At 41.0% G+C, this 16,393-nt stretch overlaps 1 protein-coding gene across 1 annotated transcript; it reads left to right on the forward strand.

Moving 5' to 3' along the window:
* The first annotated feature begins 12,050 nt into the window (after positions 1 to 12,050).
* Positions 12,051 to 13,466, forward strand: LOC144824317 (uncharacterized). Its single transcript, XM_078683434.1, has one exon. It carries the CDS (start codon positions 12,051 to 12,053, stop codon positions 13,464 to 13,466), a length of 1,416 nt encoding a protein of 471 aa, XP_078539560.1.
* The last annotated feature ends 2,927 nt before the right edge of the window (positions 13,467 to 16,393 follow it).

The following is a 16,393-nucleotide window of genomic DNA, read 5'->3' on the forward strand; positions in this document are numbered from 1 at the left end:
TTCTGTGTGAATCCTGTCATAAATGAATGGGCCATCATATTTTTGCACTTCTTTGGTGTTAGGTCTGAATAAAGCTTTGTCTCTCTTAATTGTATCTGCCCAGTCACTAGCTGCCATAAGAACTCTGTTGGGTAATCTCTTAGTTTAAATCTCTTAATCATCTAATTTTTTCTCTTTTGTAGCCCTCTTCAATGATAGAGTTCCACTTTTTGTTAGGAGGAATTTGCTGTAGGGGATACTCCATTGGCAACCTGGGGGATGGTTAACATGTTCCATGTTAGGTGTTACGTGTTCCATGTTAGGTAGAATTGCCAGCCATGTCTGTTCTGTATAGATCCGTCAACAGAATGTGGCCCTGCACTTTTAATATGACCCTAAAAGTCAATGGTCTCTCTACCATGGTTCACAGTTAATCGTAGTTTCAAATTATTAGAACACAAAAGGCTACTGAACTGTTCTAAAAGATACTCTGGTCAATTCCAGATGCAAAATGCATCATCAATGTATCGTAGCCAAACAACTACAGTGTCTGTCCCCTGTTCTTACTCAGACTCCCATAATACCCGATCTTCCCACCAGCCCATCATCAAGTTGACGTAGTTGGGGGTGAAGCAGGGGTCCATAGCTGACCCTTGAACTTGTTTAAAATATGTGTTACCAGGCTTGAAAGAAATATTTACACACTTGCAGCCCATCATAATGCTGAATACGGATGTATGACATTACAACGCATGCTTTTACATCGGATGCCTTTACAACGCAAGTATTACAACGCAGTCCATTACAACGCATAGTGCTTTGGGGTGCTGGATAGAGAATAGTTTAATTTACTATTCCAACTCCAGTCCCCGTGGACACTAGGGAAGGTTATTGGATAGTAAATTAACCTATTCCCTATGCTAGAGCGCCCCCCAGAGCAATGCGTTGTAATAGTTTGCGTTGTAATGGTTGCGTTGTAAAGGCTCTGCGATGTAAAAGTTGCGTTGTAAAGGTTGTTTACCGCTGAATACTCATGCATAAACTTTCTACATTGATACACTCTAACATATAGGTGTCTTCCCAAGGTAAGTTTTGAATCTTGGCTCTAAAATACTTTGTGCCACTCACGTAAGATGTTAAATTATGTACAAAAGGGAAAATAAAGTAGTTCGTGTATGTGGATGAATTTTTTAGCAGGATATTCCTGGACAAGACTATTGGTTGAACATGGGGTTCAGAGGCATTGTTTTGGACTTTAGCTAATAGGTAAAGTGTTGGCACTACCGGTGTGTCATTCTTCAAAAATTGCACCTCATTCTAAAAAATCAATTGGCTATAACAGTGGTTCCCAAACTTTTTTGACCCGCGGCTCCCTTGACCTAATTGGCAGTTGGCCGTGGCTCCCCGACCTCGGGAGTACTTCCTGTTGCCTTCCTTAAATTAATTGGGATGCAATGAAGGTATTATAATCATATTTGCAACAAAATAAAAAGATGACAGTTGTTTAATAAAAACTCGTTAAGTGAGAAAAGATACAAGATTAATAGCCAAATAGGTTTTCATGCAACTTTTTTTAACTACACAACAATAGTTGCAAATGCTGAAAATACAGCCCTGCACACACGTAGACACATACACACCATCGCAGCAAATGTAACAACACCCACACCAATTCAGCACATGCTGTGGAGCACACACACCACTGCAAAAGTGCAGTGTAGCACATGTAAGTCAATGAAAAGGCAGCAGATGCAACAGAGAGCACAGACATGCTCCAGTGATGCAAACTGTGTGCCTGGTCCCAAACCCTTATTTATGCCAGCTGCTGCTTTCATAGCTTTTGGTACTGAGACCCACTCTGAGAAAATGGAACATTTAGTTTGGTCTGTCGTAATCAATATCACCAGCATTATTTTTACACTGAAAAGGCGGGCTTCACGGAGCTCGTTAAAATAAAGAAATCGTTATAATTAGGCTTATGATTTCTTTAAGGAGCTCAGTAGAGCCCGCCTTTTCGGTGAAAAAATAATGCTGGTGAGGCTACTACTATTTAAAATGCCATGCCAATCTTCTGCCCAACCTCAGTTGTGTGTGTGACGGAGCTCCAGTGTATGTATTCATGTGCATCTGTATGTGCACTATGGAGACGCTGCGTGTGACTTGTGTGAGAAATAGGATCCGGTGAACTCCCTAACTGCCTAATTAAACCTTTTTACTTTACTAACGATCGTAAGGATATTATCATCCACTCACTCACAGTGTGCTTTAGTGGACTAAAATAAACCTGATTGTAGGTGTGCAAATAAACAGTGCACATGAAATACAAAGTATTGGTTTGGATACCACCTCACAGAACAATCTTTAATAAAGTCTTGGTTTATACTACACCCTGGCAGGGTCTGTTAAAGGCACAAAGAGGGCGTGCATTGGTTGCCCGGGCACCACTCTCATCTGGTCAAATAAGTGAAATACGAAACGTGTGGGTTTATTTTGCAGAAGTGGAAAAAAAGGATATCTGCTCCGGATGTTAGCACCTGTGACATTATTTTGCAAATGAAATATTGGAGAATCGTGAACAGATTTTGAGCTGGACTTATAAATAACTGCCCCTGGGAAAGAATAAGGATTCTGCATTACTAAACATCCAACTCCGGATGATTTGGTGCATGGAACGGGGGTCCAGTGGAGGCAGCTGTGTTTTAAACCCTCTGAACAACCTAGCCCAGAATAATACGCGGAGATTCGTTCATGAGTAAGTGCGCCTTGGAAAGGAGTGCTGGAATCCCTTTCTGAACTAGAAAACGTACCTGCAGCTTGGTTTATCCGTTCTGATTTCTCTCCTTCAGAAGCCAAAACTTGGGACTCATTTCTTGCCTTCTGCCACCTTTATGGACGATTCTCTGCTAGACTGCTATGTGAAAAGCAGACACTAGATGACAGCACACGCCAAGAATTTAATGACAAACGAGTCAATATAATATGCTTTATCAATAGATTCATGACACAAGATATTGTTGAGCTCCCTTTGTGCTTCTTTGTCACAGTTCACCCTGTACATCAGAAGAACATTGCCTCCCTTTTCTGAAGGTATTATGATCGTGTTGTCCGATTGCAATGACAACATTGTTCGTTATGCATTTTAGAGGATTTCCTCCTTCCCTTAAATAGTTGTAGGAAATCCTTTGATACCAAATTACAGAACAAATCAATATTATCCTTTGGTAGTTGGTGCAGGGAGTATAAACCTGGGGCCTCATTTATGAGCCCTTGCGTCACTTTTACGCCGCCGGTGCGTCACTTTTTGTGACGCACCAGTGGCGTAAACAATGCGCCTTGTTGTGCCATATTTACAAAGTGACGCATCTAGGTAGATGTGTCACTTTGTAAACCCCTGTGCCACATTATACCTGCGCCAGGTATAATGTATGCAGAGGGGGCGTTCACCCCTAAAAAGCCTCGTAATAGTGACGCAGTGAAATCTATGAGATTTCACTGCGTCACTTTTAGGACGCTGTTGCGTCAAAATCTTGCGCCTGCCTCACAGCAGGCGTAAGACTGATGCAAGCCCTTTCACATGGGGCTTTCCCCATGTGAAAGGAAGCATTGCTGGAGTTGCGTCACTTTTGTGACACACTCCAGCAATGCGTCACTTTTGCGCATACAGATACGTCAGAAATACTGACGTATCTGTAACTCCTTGCGACATGATGCGTCATATTATAAATATATAATAACAATAGTTCGGCTAACTTCCTTCTATTGTAGTTTCCCAAGTAGATTACGCTTCTGTTTAAAGTTTAAAGAGTTTTATTTATTCTGTCCAATATATCCTCCATCATCACATTCTTGCCGTGCACAGTAGGGGATTGGCTACATGACCTGATCATGGGCAACTCACCATCGCTCACAAGCAGCTAACCCCACGATGCACACATCCTTTCGCCGTCACTGTGTATAGTTGGCCACAAGACCTGGCTTACAGCTTCAGTGCCGCAAAGGAAAGTGGATTCAGTACATTAAATCAGTTTGATCCCTGCCACTGACAGCTTCGTGGGTGCTATTCAGTGGCAAATCAATCCAGTCTCCTCATTTTCACTTCGTAATCCTTTCCTGGTCTTACCCACAACCACCTTCCGTAGCCCTTTATTTTTCAATTTCTAACTTTTTAAACATTTCTCTTGAGAATTACATGTAAAGTAAACTGTAAACTTTCAGCATTCGTGATATTGTCTTTATATATGTGTATTGTGCCACTCTTTTTCTTGGTTTTAAAGTATCTGCTTGTTCGGTTTATTTGTGGCCAATCACTCTCCAAGAGAGCATTTGTATAAACCATTTACAATGCCAATAGCTCTAACTTGCGAGACCTATATCAAGGACCTGTGGTGATTGCCCAGCCGCAACAAACCAAGGGGCATATTCACAAGGAGCTATTGCCGAATTAACTGAACATTAGCACTGCCAAAGTTGTGATAAATTTACCTCCCCATTCACATGCTGGTGCAAACAGCCCACAGCACCACATTTCCTGTGTTAGCATCCCCATCAAACGTCGCCACGGATGACTCCGGCAACTATCGCTAATGAGATACAGAGTAGGTGTTCCTAAGCAAAAAACAGTGACAATATCATTCCGCAACATTCTCAACGACCAGCCAGATTGGCGATAAGAACACGCGATAAGGCATGTTAGTGGCAGGAAATTAACACCTGCTCTGACCTGGTGTAAAGTCGGACCACAGCCTGCACCACAAAAGGAAGCACAGCCCAGAGCCACACCTGAAGACAAACAGATGCCATGGAGCAACTGAACATGCAGCACGGACACCCAAAAGGGCTACAACACCCACCGACACCACATCCATGACCACCCCTCTCTGGCACCCCGACCAAAGATATGCCACATCAGCTACACCTAAACATGTGCAAAATAATCAATCTGATGTCGCACAATCACAACTGGGGACATGCATGCATCATCACAGAAATGAGCATCACACATTCACTTTCGAAGCAACCAATGAAACTTTATTGAAATGAACACTGAAATGAAATGAAGACACATGGCGGCTCCCCTTGGGACAATCCGTAGGTCAGAGCCTGCAAGACAAAAAACATGATGAGAAGGTGTATTCTCTACACATCAAAGGACAGAGAGAGATTAAAGGAGAGAGAGAGAAGAAGAGAGGGGGTGAGAGAGATAGAGGGAGAAGAAGAGAGGGGGAGAGTGTGAGAGAGAGAGAGAAGAAGAAATGGGGAGAGAGAAAGAGAGAAGAGAGGAGGAGTGAGAGAGATAAGAAGAAAGGGGTAGAGAGAGAGAGAGAGAAGAAGAGAGGGATAGAGAGAGAAGAAGAGAGGGAGAGAGAAAAGAAGAAGAGAGGGGGAAAGGGACAGAGAGGAAGAGAGGGGGAGAGAAAGAGAGAGAGAAGAAGAGGGGGAGAGCGAGAGAGAGAAGAAGAGAGGGGGAGAGAGAGAAGAAGAGAGAGAGAGAGAGTGCCGCCCATGCGCACTCTGGCCACATTGCTCACCTGCTGCCACCAGTGTGTCTCCAACCACTTGCCGGTATGTATAGCAGTACACCAGGTCACACATCAGAGTCAGAGCCGTCATCTGAAACAGAGTCCAGATACATGACTGGCACAGTACACACACTTGCACAAGACAAAATCGCCCGTCTGCCATGCACACCCAGGCAGAGGCACCCCAGCCCCTCTCACTGCCCATCGCAGCATGCCCGCCCATGCACACCTGGGCCTCACTGCTCACCTTCCGCCACCAGCATGTAGACAGGAGGTCCCACCAAGTACCGCTGCAAGCCACAAGCCCGGGGCCCACGGACATGGCACCCTCCACACCAAGCAGCCATGCTGCGCAGGCCACCAGGTCTCATGTCTGGTGCTGGGTCTTGATTACTATGGCATAGGACATACCAGTGCGAATGTATGACTAAACAACTACTGTCTGAACAACGACTTCCTAAACCACGAATGTTTAACAACGAACATTTCTAAACCACTACCTTTTGTATAACGACTTCCTAAACAACGAAACAAGAAACCCTCTAATTTGTCATTTTAAACTTCATGCCAGTAATATTCTTTAAACCCTCATGTTTATTTTATGTCCATCTGCGTGCACAATCGAGCACAGTAATTTGAAAGACTGTTCTTATCTTTTAACTTCCCTCACAAGTTACGAGCGCAAAGACATTAATCTTAGCACCTCAGGACAAGGTCAAACAATTAAAGAAGACTCGGTTGACAAAACAAAAGCTGAAATAAATATATTAAGCATGTTTATAAGTATTTAAAATTAATATTATTGGGTGATTATTTAATAAATCATTTTAAGTAACATTTCATTTTTTAAATTAAAACCCAACAAATGAGAGACTTTTAAACACCGGTCGAAATTGAAAAATCATTAATAAACAAAGAGAGTCACATATTTTAAAGTCAATCATCTATTTTAAAACAGCTGACTGCAGTAATCACTAAGATGGCGGCATAACGAACTTTTAAAAGGACTGAAAAGTATTTTTTAAAACGAAGACATTAATCACATAGGTACCCATAAATAAACAATATTTTAAAAATGATTTGCAGTAGATATTGTGAATCACAAAATAATAATTATTTAATGAAGCATAAAAAAAACGAAGCGCCACCATTTTGTTGTCATTACAACTGTGACAACCAGCGAGTTCAGAGACATCTAAGAGAGGAAGGCTTCACCACAGTGAAAAGTAAGCCAACAGTGCCATCTACTGGCATAAAAAGGTAAATATTTTCTAAACTAATGGCATCAACAGCATTAGAGTACGAAAACAACCATATTAATATGAAAAACTATAGAAATATGCATATTAATTTAGGATTCCGACTATTTAACTCCTATGAAGACAGGATTTGAAAGTGTCAACAAAAATATTAAAAAGTAATTGTAACGTTTTTTAAATGAATCATTATCTTTTTAAAAAAATGTATGTTTCCAGATTATATAATTTAAATAATAATCCACATTTGTAAAGCGCACAATCACCCGTAAGGGTCTCTAGGCGCTGGGGGCCGTCGGGAAGATTAAGCAAGCTATTGCCCAGAGTCACATGGTGCTGGGCTAACCTGCCGCCGGAGCCGGGGATCGAACCCTGATCCCCAGATTCCAGCGTCAGTCGCCCTGGCCGCGGGGCCACACCTCTCCCACAAAAAACATAGTAAGATCACAGATCCGCACTCAAACACTTTAAATCCATCCCCATCTTTTGAATTCGATTTTTTAAATTATATAATTTGTATAAAAAAGATGGTGGAAAAATTAAAATTATTTGTTTTTTGATAAAATTGCAGAAATATTCCAAATGTGCAGATTTTCAGGAAAGGAATATATTAAAGATAAAAAAAGGCACGGTAAGTTCTTTTAAAACTGTTATACATATCTCATTCAGGCATAAAGTATTAGAGAGAATTAATTGGTTAAAAAACAAGAACCAAAACAGTGTAGCAAAATTATTAAAAATTCAACATAACCTATTGAACCAAAACACTAAGGGGCCTATTAGAATGGCGGTCGCCACTCTTGCGGTACACGGGACTGCCTGCCTAAAGGGTGGGGGTCCCGATGTGGGTATTAGGATGCGCCCATCACAGTGGCGGGCGCATCATGCATTAATAACATTGCAGCGGGCGGTTTTCACACCAGCACCTGCCGCAATGCTATTAAGTGGCAAGCCGCCCACCATCATAATGTGCCCCAAAATGTACAATTTCTTTTAAAATTTCAGAAATCAATCCCAACAAAAAAAAAACCTTCAAATCCTTATTTGAAACAAACAAATGGCTGCATATCAGAATCTTCAAAATTAACAACTGGAAAACACAGTAAGTAAGACTAAATCCTTTTTATAAAAACGGAGACTGCGAGCAAAGGCAACTGAAAGAAACAAAAGTAAGATCTGAGTTTTTAAAACAATTTAAGCCACAACCAACCCTTTTTTAGCTCAAACATGCTTAGAGAACGCATTCCTTTACCACGCAATGCTTACACTAAAAACCCAACGTATTTGTGGGGAGAGACCCCCCACACCCCCTGTTCTTCCCTTAATAACATGGTATAAGTTTTAAGATAACAGAAGCTCACTTATTGTACCCTGTCATGTCTATTCTCTTCACAGGAATCTAATCCTACCCCTCCCCTCCCAACTGCGCAGCGATCTTTGAGAAGAACTAATAACTACAAAAAGAACAACTAATAAAACCAGTAAGTAGCACTAAATCTTTTACAAATAACAGAGACTGTGAGCAAGGGCAACTAGATGAAACATAAGTAGTAACGGAGTATAAAAAAAACTCTGTATGACATAACAATGCAAATTTTTTTTTTAACCAAACACGTATTTGGCTCAAACATGCATTAACAACGCAAACCTTTATCACACATTGCTTTTAATAAAATCCCAATGTATTTGTGGGGGGAGACCCGCCACACCCCCCAATCTTCCCTTAATAACATGGTATAAGCATGCGTTGTAAAAGCATACTTGAGTTGAAAAACATGTGTTGTTTTTAAAAAGAACAGTGAGTGAAAACCTGAAAAATAAAACAAATCATCCAGGAAGACAACACAGAAGCGTTATCAATAGATTCACTTATTGTACCCTGTCATGTCTATTCTCTTCACAGGAATATAATCCTCCCCCCTCCCCGAACTGCGCAGCTATCTATAAGAAGAACTAATAAATACAAAAAGAACAACTAATAAAAACAGTAAGTAGCATTAAATCTTTTACAAATAACAGAGACTGTGAGCAAGGACAACTAGATGAAACATAAGTAGTAACCGAGTATAAAAAAACTCTGTATGACATCACAGTGCAAATGTTTTTTTTTTTTAACCACACACGTATTTGGCTCAAACATGCATTAACAACGCAAACCTTTATCACACATTGCTTTTAATAAAATCCCAACGTATTTTTGGGGGGAGACCCCCCACACCCCCCAATCTTCCCTTAATAAAATGGTATAAGCATGCGTTGTAAAAGCATACTTGAGTTGAAAAACATGTGTTGTTTTTAAAAAGAATAGTGAGTAAAAACCTGAAAAATAAAGCAAATCATCCAGGAAGACAACACAGAAGCGTTATCAATAGATTCACTTATTGTACACTGTCATGTCTATTCTCTTCACAGGAATCTAATCCTACCCCTCCCCCCCAACTGCTCAGCGATCTATAAGAAGAACTAATAACTACAAAAAGAACAACTAATAAAAACAGTAAGTAGCACTAAATCTTTTACAAATAACAGAGACTGTGAGCAAGGGCAACTAGATGAAACATAAGTAGTAACTGAGAATAAAAAAAACTCTGTATGACATCACAGTGCAAATTTTCTTTTTTTTAACCACACACGTATTTGGCTCAAACATGCATTAACAACACAAACCTTTATCAAACATTGTTTTTAATAAAATGCCAATGTATTTGTGGGGGAGACCCCCCACAACCCCCAATCTTCCCTTAATAACATGGTATAAGCATGCGTTGTAAAAGCATACTTGAGTTGAAAAACATGTGTTTTTTTTAATAAGAATAGTGAGTGAAAACCTGAAAAGTAAAGCAAATCATCCAGGAAGACAACACAGAAGCGTTATCAATAGATTCACTTATTGTACCCTGTCATGTCTATTCTCTTCACAGGAATCTAATCCTACCCCCTCCCCGAACTGCGCAGCGATCTATAAGAAGAACTAATAACTACAAAAAGAACAACTAATAAAAACAGTAAGTAGCACTAAATCTTTTACAAATAACAGAGACTGTGAGCAAGGGCAACTAGATGAAACATAAGTAGTAACTGAGTATAAAAAAAACTCTGTATGACATCACAGTGCAAATGGTTTTTTTTTAACCACACACGTATTTGGCTCAAACATGCATTAACAACGCAAACCTTTATCACACATTGTTTTTAATAAAATCCCAACGTATTTGTGGGGGGAGACCACTCACACCCCCCAATCTTCCCTTAATAACATGGTATAAGCATGCGTTGTAAAAGCATACTTGAGTTGAAAAACATGTGTTGTTTTTAAAAAGAATAGTGAGTGAAAACCTGAAAAATAAAGCAAATCATCCAGGAAGACAACACAGAAGCGTTATCAATAGATTCACTTATTGTACCCTGTCATGTCTATTCTCTTCACAGGAATCTAATCCTACCCCTCCCCTCCCAACTGCGCAGCGATCTATGAGAAGAACTAATAACTACAAAAAGAACAACTAATAAAAACAGTAAGTAGCACTAAATCTTTTACAAATAACAGAGACTGTGAGCAAGGGCAACTAGATGAAACATAAGTAGTAACTGAGTATAAAAAAAACTCTGTATGACATCACAGTGCAAATGTTTTTTTTTTTAACCACACACGTATTTGGCTCAAACATGCATTAACAACACAAACCTTTATCACACATTGTTTTTAATAAAATCCCAACGTATTTGTGGGGGGAGACCCCTCACACCCCCCAATCTTCCCTTAATAACATGGTATAAGCATGCGTTGTAAAAGCATACTTGAGTTGAAAAAATTTGTTGTTTTTAAAAAGAATAGTGAGTGAAAACCTGAAAAATAAAGCAAATCATCCAGGAAGACAACACAGAAGCGTTATCAATAGATTCACTTATTGTACCCTGTCATGTCTATTCTCTTCACAGGAATCTAATCCTACCCCTCCCCTCCCAACTGCGCAGCGATCTATGAGAAGAACTAATAACTACAAAAAGAACAACTAATAAAAACAGTAAGTAGCACTAAATCTTTTACAAATAACAGAGACTGTGAGCAAGGGCAACTAGATGAAACATAAGTAGTAACTGAGTATAAAAAAAACTCTGTATGACATCACAGTGCAAATGTTTTTTTTTAACCACACACGTATTTGGCTCAAACATGCATTAACAACGCAAACCTTTATCACACATTGCTTTTAATAAAATCCCAACGTATTTGTGGGGGGAGACCCCCCACACCCCCAAATCTTCCCTTAATAACATGGTATAAGCATGCGTTGTAAAAGCATACTTGAGTTGAAAAACATGTGTTGTTTTTAAAAAGAATAGTGAGTGAAAACCTGAAAAATAAAGCAAATCATCCAGGAAGACAACACAGAAGCGTTATCAATAGATTCACTTATTGTACCCTGTCATGTCTATTCTCTTCACAGGAATCTAATCCTACCCCCTCCCCGAACTGCGCAGCGATCTATAAGAAGAACTATTAACTAAAAAAAGAATAACTAATAAAAACAGTAAGTAGCATTAAATCTTTTACAAATAACAGAGATTGTGAGCAAGGGCAACTAGATGAAACATAAGTAGTAACTGAGTATAAAAAGAAAATCTGTATGACATCACAGTGCAAATGTTTTTTTTTTAACCACACACGTATTTGGCTCAAACATACATTAACAACGCAAACCTTTATCACACATTGCTTTTAATAAAATCCCAACGTATTTGTGGGGGGAGTCCCCCCACACCCCCCAATCTTCCCTTAATAACATGGTATAAGCATAATAAAATAATCTAATAAAATAAACTTGAATTATCTTGAAACAATCAACCAAACAAGAAAATACAAACGATACAACAGATATACATTGTGAGTATCTGTAAATCTCTTTATAAAATGTATGCGGACCATCAGGGTTATTGGAGGTGGGGGTGAAGAAGGGGGTACCTATGGTACCCCCTCAGCATTCTCATGGACATGCTAGCAGGCACCTTGCGGTGCCTATCACCTAGTGAATGAGAGTGCAAACAGTGCATTTCCAGCAATGTAGCGGACGGTGCAGTGAGCACGCCACGCAAGAAAGCTGGGAATTGAGGATGAATACTAATCACCAGTCCCATCACCGCTAAGAAGGTGGGTGGGTAGAAGTTCCCTCTCCATTCAAAAATGCTCCAATGTTTTAAAAAATTGGTGTAAAAAAGGCTAATTGTTTAAGGAGTTTTCAAAACAGAGAGTAATTTGATTTTTTTTTTTTTTTGCTTTTAAACAGATAAATCAACAATGGCAAGCAGCAACAGAGCTACATATGTTAAATCACGCACAGGAAATAACCTTCTGAAATATGGTGGGTACCTCTATTGTAAAGATAAATTTGTTGAACCCAGATCTCATTGGAGGTGTGTGCAATACTTCTCTTCCCATTGCACAGGCAGAGCGGTTACTCTGGGAGAAACCGTGGTTAGGACAACAGACCATAACCACTCTGCCTCTGCAATGGAAATAGAAGTACGTGAAAACGTACAACAGATAAAACTTCTAGCACACACCTCCAATGAAAACTGTGGTACAATACTTAGGGAAGTGGCTCAGAACATACCTATGCATGTTGCTGGTAGCATGCCCTCCATCCCCAACCTCAGACGAATGGTTCAAAGAGAAAAAGTGGCAAGTAATCCACAACACATAACACCCCGTACCTTTGAAGACATTAACCTCCCTAATCATTTATTACTAACTTTCTCTAATGAAACTTTTCTTCTGTATGATAATTTTGACGTCCTTAAACGAATTTTAATTTTTAGCACTAACCATAACATATTAACCCTTGTGAACAGTCCGATTTGGATGATGGATGGTACTTTCAAATCAACACCCCATCCATTTTTCCAAATTTACACTGTTCATGCAAATATAAATAACACAACAGTCCCTTTAGTGTATGATTTGCTGCCAGACAAACAATCCTCTACGTACACTGAATTTTTGTCAGTATTAAAAAGCAAAACAATGAATAAAAGTCCTGCAAAGGTAATAATAGATTTTGAATTGGCAATGATTAGTACAATTACCAAATTATACCCTGAAACGCAAAACCAAGGATGTTTCTTTCACTTTTCGCAGGCTTATTGGCGTAAAATCCAGAAATCATCCTTGGTTGAGGATTATTTGGCAAGCAGCAAACTTCAGTTTGAATTAAGAAAACTAACGGCGTTGTGTTTTGTACCACCAGAAAGTGTAGATGAGTACTACACTGCAATTACCGAATCAGAATTTTTTACCGAAAATGAAGATAAATTGGCACCAATTCTAAATTATTTTGAGGATACATGGATTGGCCGTCTAGGCAGGTCGGGTCGCAAGAGGAAACCCAAGTATCCTATAGAATGGTGGAACTGCTATTCGACCTGCTTGGAGGGTGGTGCAAAAACCAACAATGCCGTTGAGGGATGGCATAATTCATTTAATAAAACCATTGGTAAACATCATCCTAATCTATATCATTTTCTGGAGATTTTGAAAAAAGAACAAAGTTTCCAGGAAATGAGACTAACACAATCACTGTCAGGTAGTCTGAATCCACGGATTTCCAAAAAAAGCAAGGAAATGTCAGATAGACTATTGGCTAAACTTCAACAATTTAAGTTGATGGTGGCTTCAGACTACCTAGACAGTATTGCTTTCATTTTACATTACTAACACACTTTCATCTTTAAGTAATTACTTGTCATTTTTTCATCTTTCAATAATTCATTTGGAATTTTTGAAATTGTTTTTCACCAAAAAATGGAAAGTTGGGGTTCCTACCTTATTTTTTTCCAAGGCAATGGGATTGCAAATTAATCCATAATCACCATTGCTCAACAACTCCTATTACCACAATATTTCCACAAATCAATCTTTGCTTTCCAAATAAAAAAATCTTCAGGGATATATGATAAAATAGGCAAATACAATAGCCTCAATGCATTGCTTATCTGCAATCTCCTTTTTACCACAATGAATTTTTCAATGTGCATTTTTGAATTTGTTAAGACTATTTGCAAAAAACCAAAGTAAGAATGCTTTTTGAGGAATAATAATTTAAATGAGTCTTTAAATCAAAATTAAAAGAAAGAAATGCAACTATAGAAACCTAAATCCTTTGACATTCCAAAATGATCAAAGATATGCAGTCTTCCAAAACCATTTAAATGACCTTCTCTCCTAAAAAAAAAAATGTTTCAAAGTATTTGGCACAGCAAATCTTCCCCATAATTTTTCAATTGTAATACAAATAACAAGTAGACCAGAGGCAGAGCTGGGAACAGAGCCCGTGCTGCTACAAGATTCATGGACCTGGGGCATAGGTGAAGAAAGAACCTGTGCTGCTGTAATTTTCATGAACATAGGGTAGAGTTGGGGGAAGAAGCCGTGCTACTGTCAGATTTATGGAGCTAAAGCAGAGCTGGAGGACAGAACTAGTGCTGCTGCTATATTTTATGAAAATGTAGATCTAGGGAGAGAACCCGTGCTGCAGCCTTATTCATGGACAGGGCTGAGGTGTTGTGATAACCCATCCTGCTCCCAGATTGTTGCACCTGATACACAGACTACTACATGATTCATGCACTCAGCATTTTAGGGGAGAGAAATTGAGCTATGACAAAATTCATGGACACTGAAGATGTGGGGAGAGAACCCGTGCTGCTGCCAAATTCATTGACACTACAGATGTGAGGTGAGAACCAGTGCTGCTGCCAGATATGTGCACTCGACTGCTGTAGACTGCTGCCAGATTCATGAAAACAAAAGAGGTGGGGGTAGAACCTGTGATGTGCATTGAATTCGGATTATGAAAAGGAGATTTAGAAATGCTCTCCACTAAAATGTGCTTGTAGTGGCGCATACTAGTTGATGCACGTCACGTCATGACGTGACGTGCGGCGGCCATCTTAGAGATGCGCGCGCAGTCTGTTGGGGTAGGCGCGAGTTCCGAGCGGGACACAGCGCCGGCTCGGCGCTCTTCAGTTAGGAGTTTATAATTAACATTAAAGAAGCGTTAACCACCTACATTGGCTCCGGGCATTATTGTGGCAGCAACCTTACAGTGGCGACGAGGTCGGGACGCGACCAGAACCCTCGGGGGAGACTCACCAAGCCAAGACAGGCAGACCCTGGGAAGGAGCAGCAAGGAAGGAGCACAGCCAGGAATGGTGACGCAGACAAGTACCTGTATAAAGAACAAACACATAAAACTGAAGAGCGTGGCAGAGCCACAACAACCAGACGGAGAAGTTAGCAAGGGGGCAGTGCGCACGCTATTCACAAGCTACAAAAAGCGCGCCAAACCTGAAAACGACCCCACCACATCAGAGATAGCGAGCTGGCAACCACAAAGCAGGAGGAGGGGGCTGACACCGAGAGTCCCCGGGCACAACACTACAAGGCAGAGACAGACAGCACCCCAGGCAGCCCCACCAGCAAGGCGGACAGAGCATCCACAGGCAAGGGAGAAAGGATGAGCACACCAGCGGGGTACGCCATAGCGCCGGTCCAGTTCCTACCAAGACCAGGGGAGCCATTGATGAAATGGGAGGACTGGCGTGAGTACATAGACAACTTTATAGGGGTTTTGGAGGATGAGAACGAAGAGGAATTCACCTCCAAAAGGAAGAAACGCATATTACTACTAAATCTGGGACCAGAAGGACTCAGGATATACAAGAGCCTGGTGCCCAAACAAAGAGATAGCACGGACGACGATGTGTACGCCCATGCCCTCGACGACCTAAATGAGCATTACCGGCCCACTGTATGTGTGTCAGTTGACAGATTCAACTTCCAGCAGAGGAAGCAAAGGTCGGGTGAGTCGATCGAGGAATATGTGGCAGCCCTGAAGAAACTAGCGACCACGTGCAGGTACAAAGAGTGGGAGGAGGAATTTATCAAAGACCAGATAGTGATGCACACCTCCAGCACAAACGTCCAAGACAAGCTGTGGGCGAGTGGAGACACCACACTCAAGGACGTGATGGTTATCGTCAAAAGGGCAGAGCTGGCACGCAGGTGCGCCGATGCTACCAAGAAAGACACAGCACCCGGCGCCATGGTGAACAAAGTATACGAAGAGGGACCACGGAGAGACCAGAAATACAAGGGCCCGGAAAGGAGAAGCCACAACAAGGGGCAAAGCAGCACTGGACAGCAGGGACGACAACCCAACAACGACACGAGAAAGACGTGCTACAGGTGCGGGAGTTGGTCGCATGAGGCACACGACAGGAGGTGTCCCGCGTTCAGGGCTAAGTGCTTGCACTGTGGCATCATCGGCCATTACGAAAAGGTGTGCAGGAAGAAATTGTCGAAGAGTACAGTGCGATACGTCGATCAAGAAGAGGAGAATCAGGAGGAGAGCCAGGATGAAGAGGTCGTCACAGTCCTGTGCATTTATGATCAGATATTAAGCGTGGAGGGGAAGAGGACAACAAAACCCGTACTGGAAATGAAAATGGGTGGTATAGCCGTCGAGGTGGTGGCGGATACCGGCTCACCCTTCACCATAGTACCAAGAGCGGTGTGGAACGACACATTCAGACCCGTACTAGGACCAGAGTTGGAGAAACTGGATATCCGACCAGTCACAT

Source organism: Lissotriton helveticus, chromosome 3_1 (assembly GCF_964261635.1).
Source record: "Lissotriton helveticus chromosome 3_1, aLisHel1.1, whole genome shotgun sequence".
Classification (NCBI taxonomy): domain Eukaryota; kingdom Metazoa; phylum Chordata; class Amphibia; order Caudata; family Salamandridae; genus Lissotriton; species Lissotriton helveticus.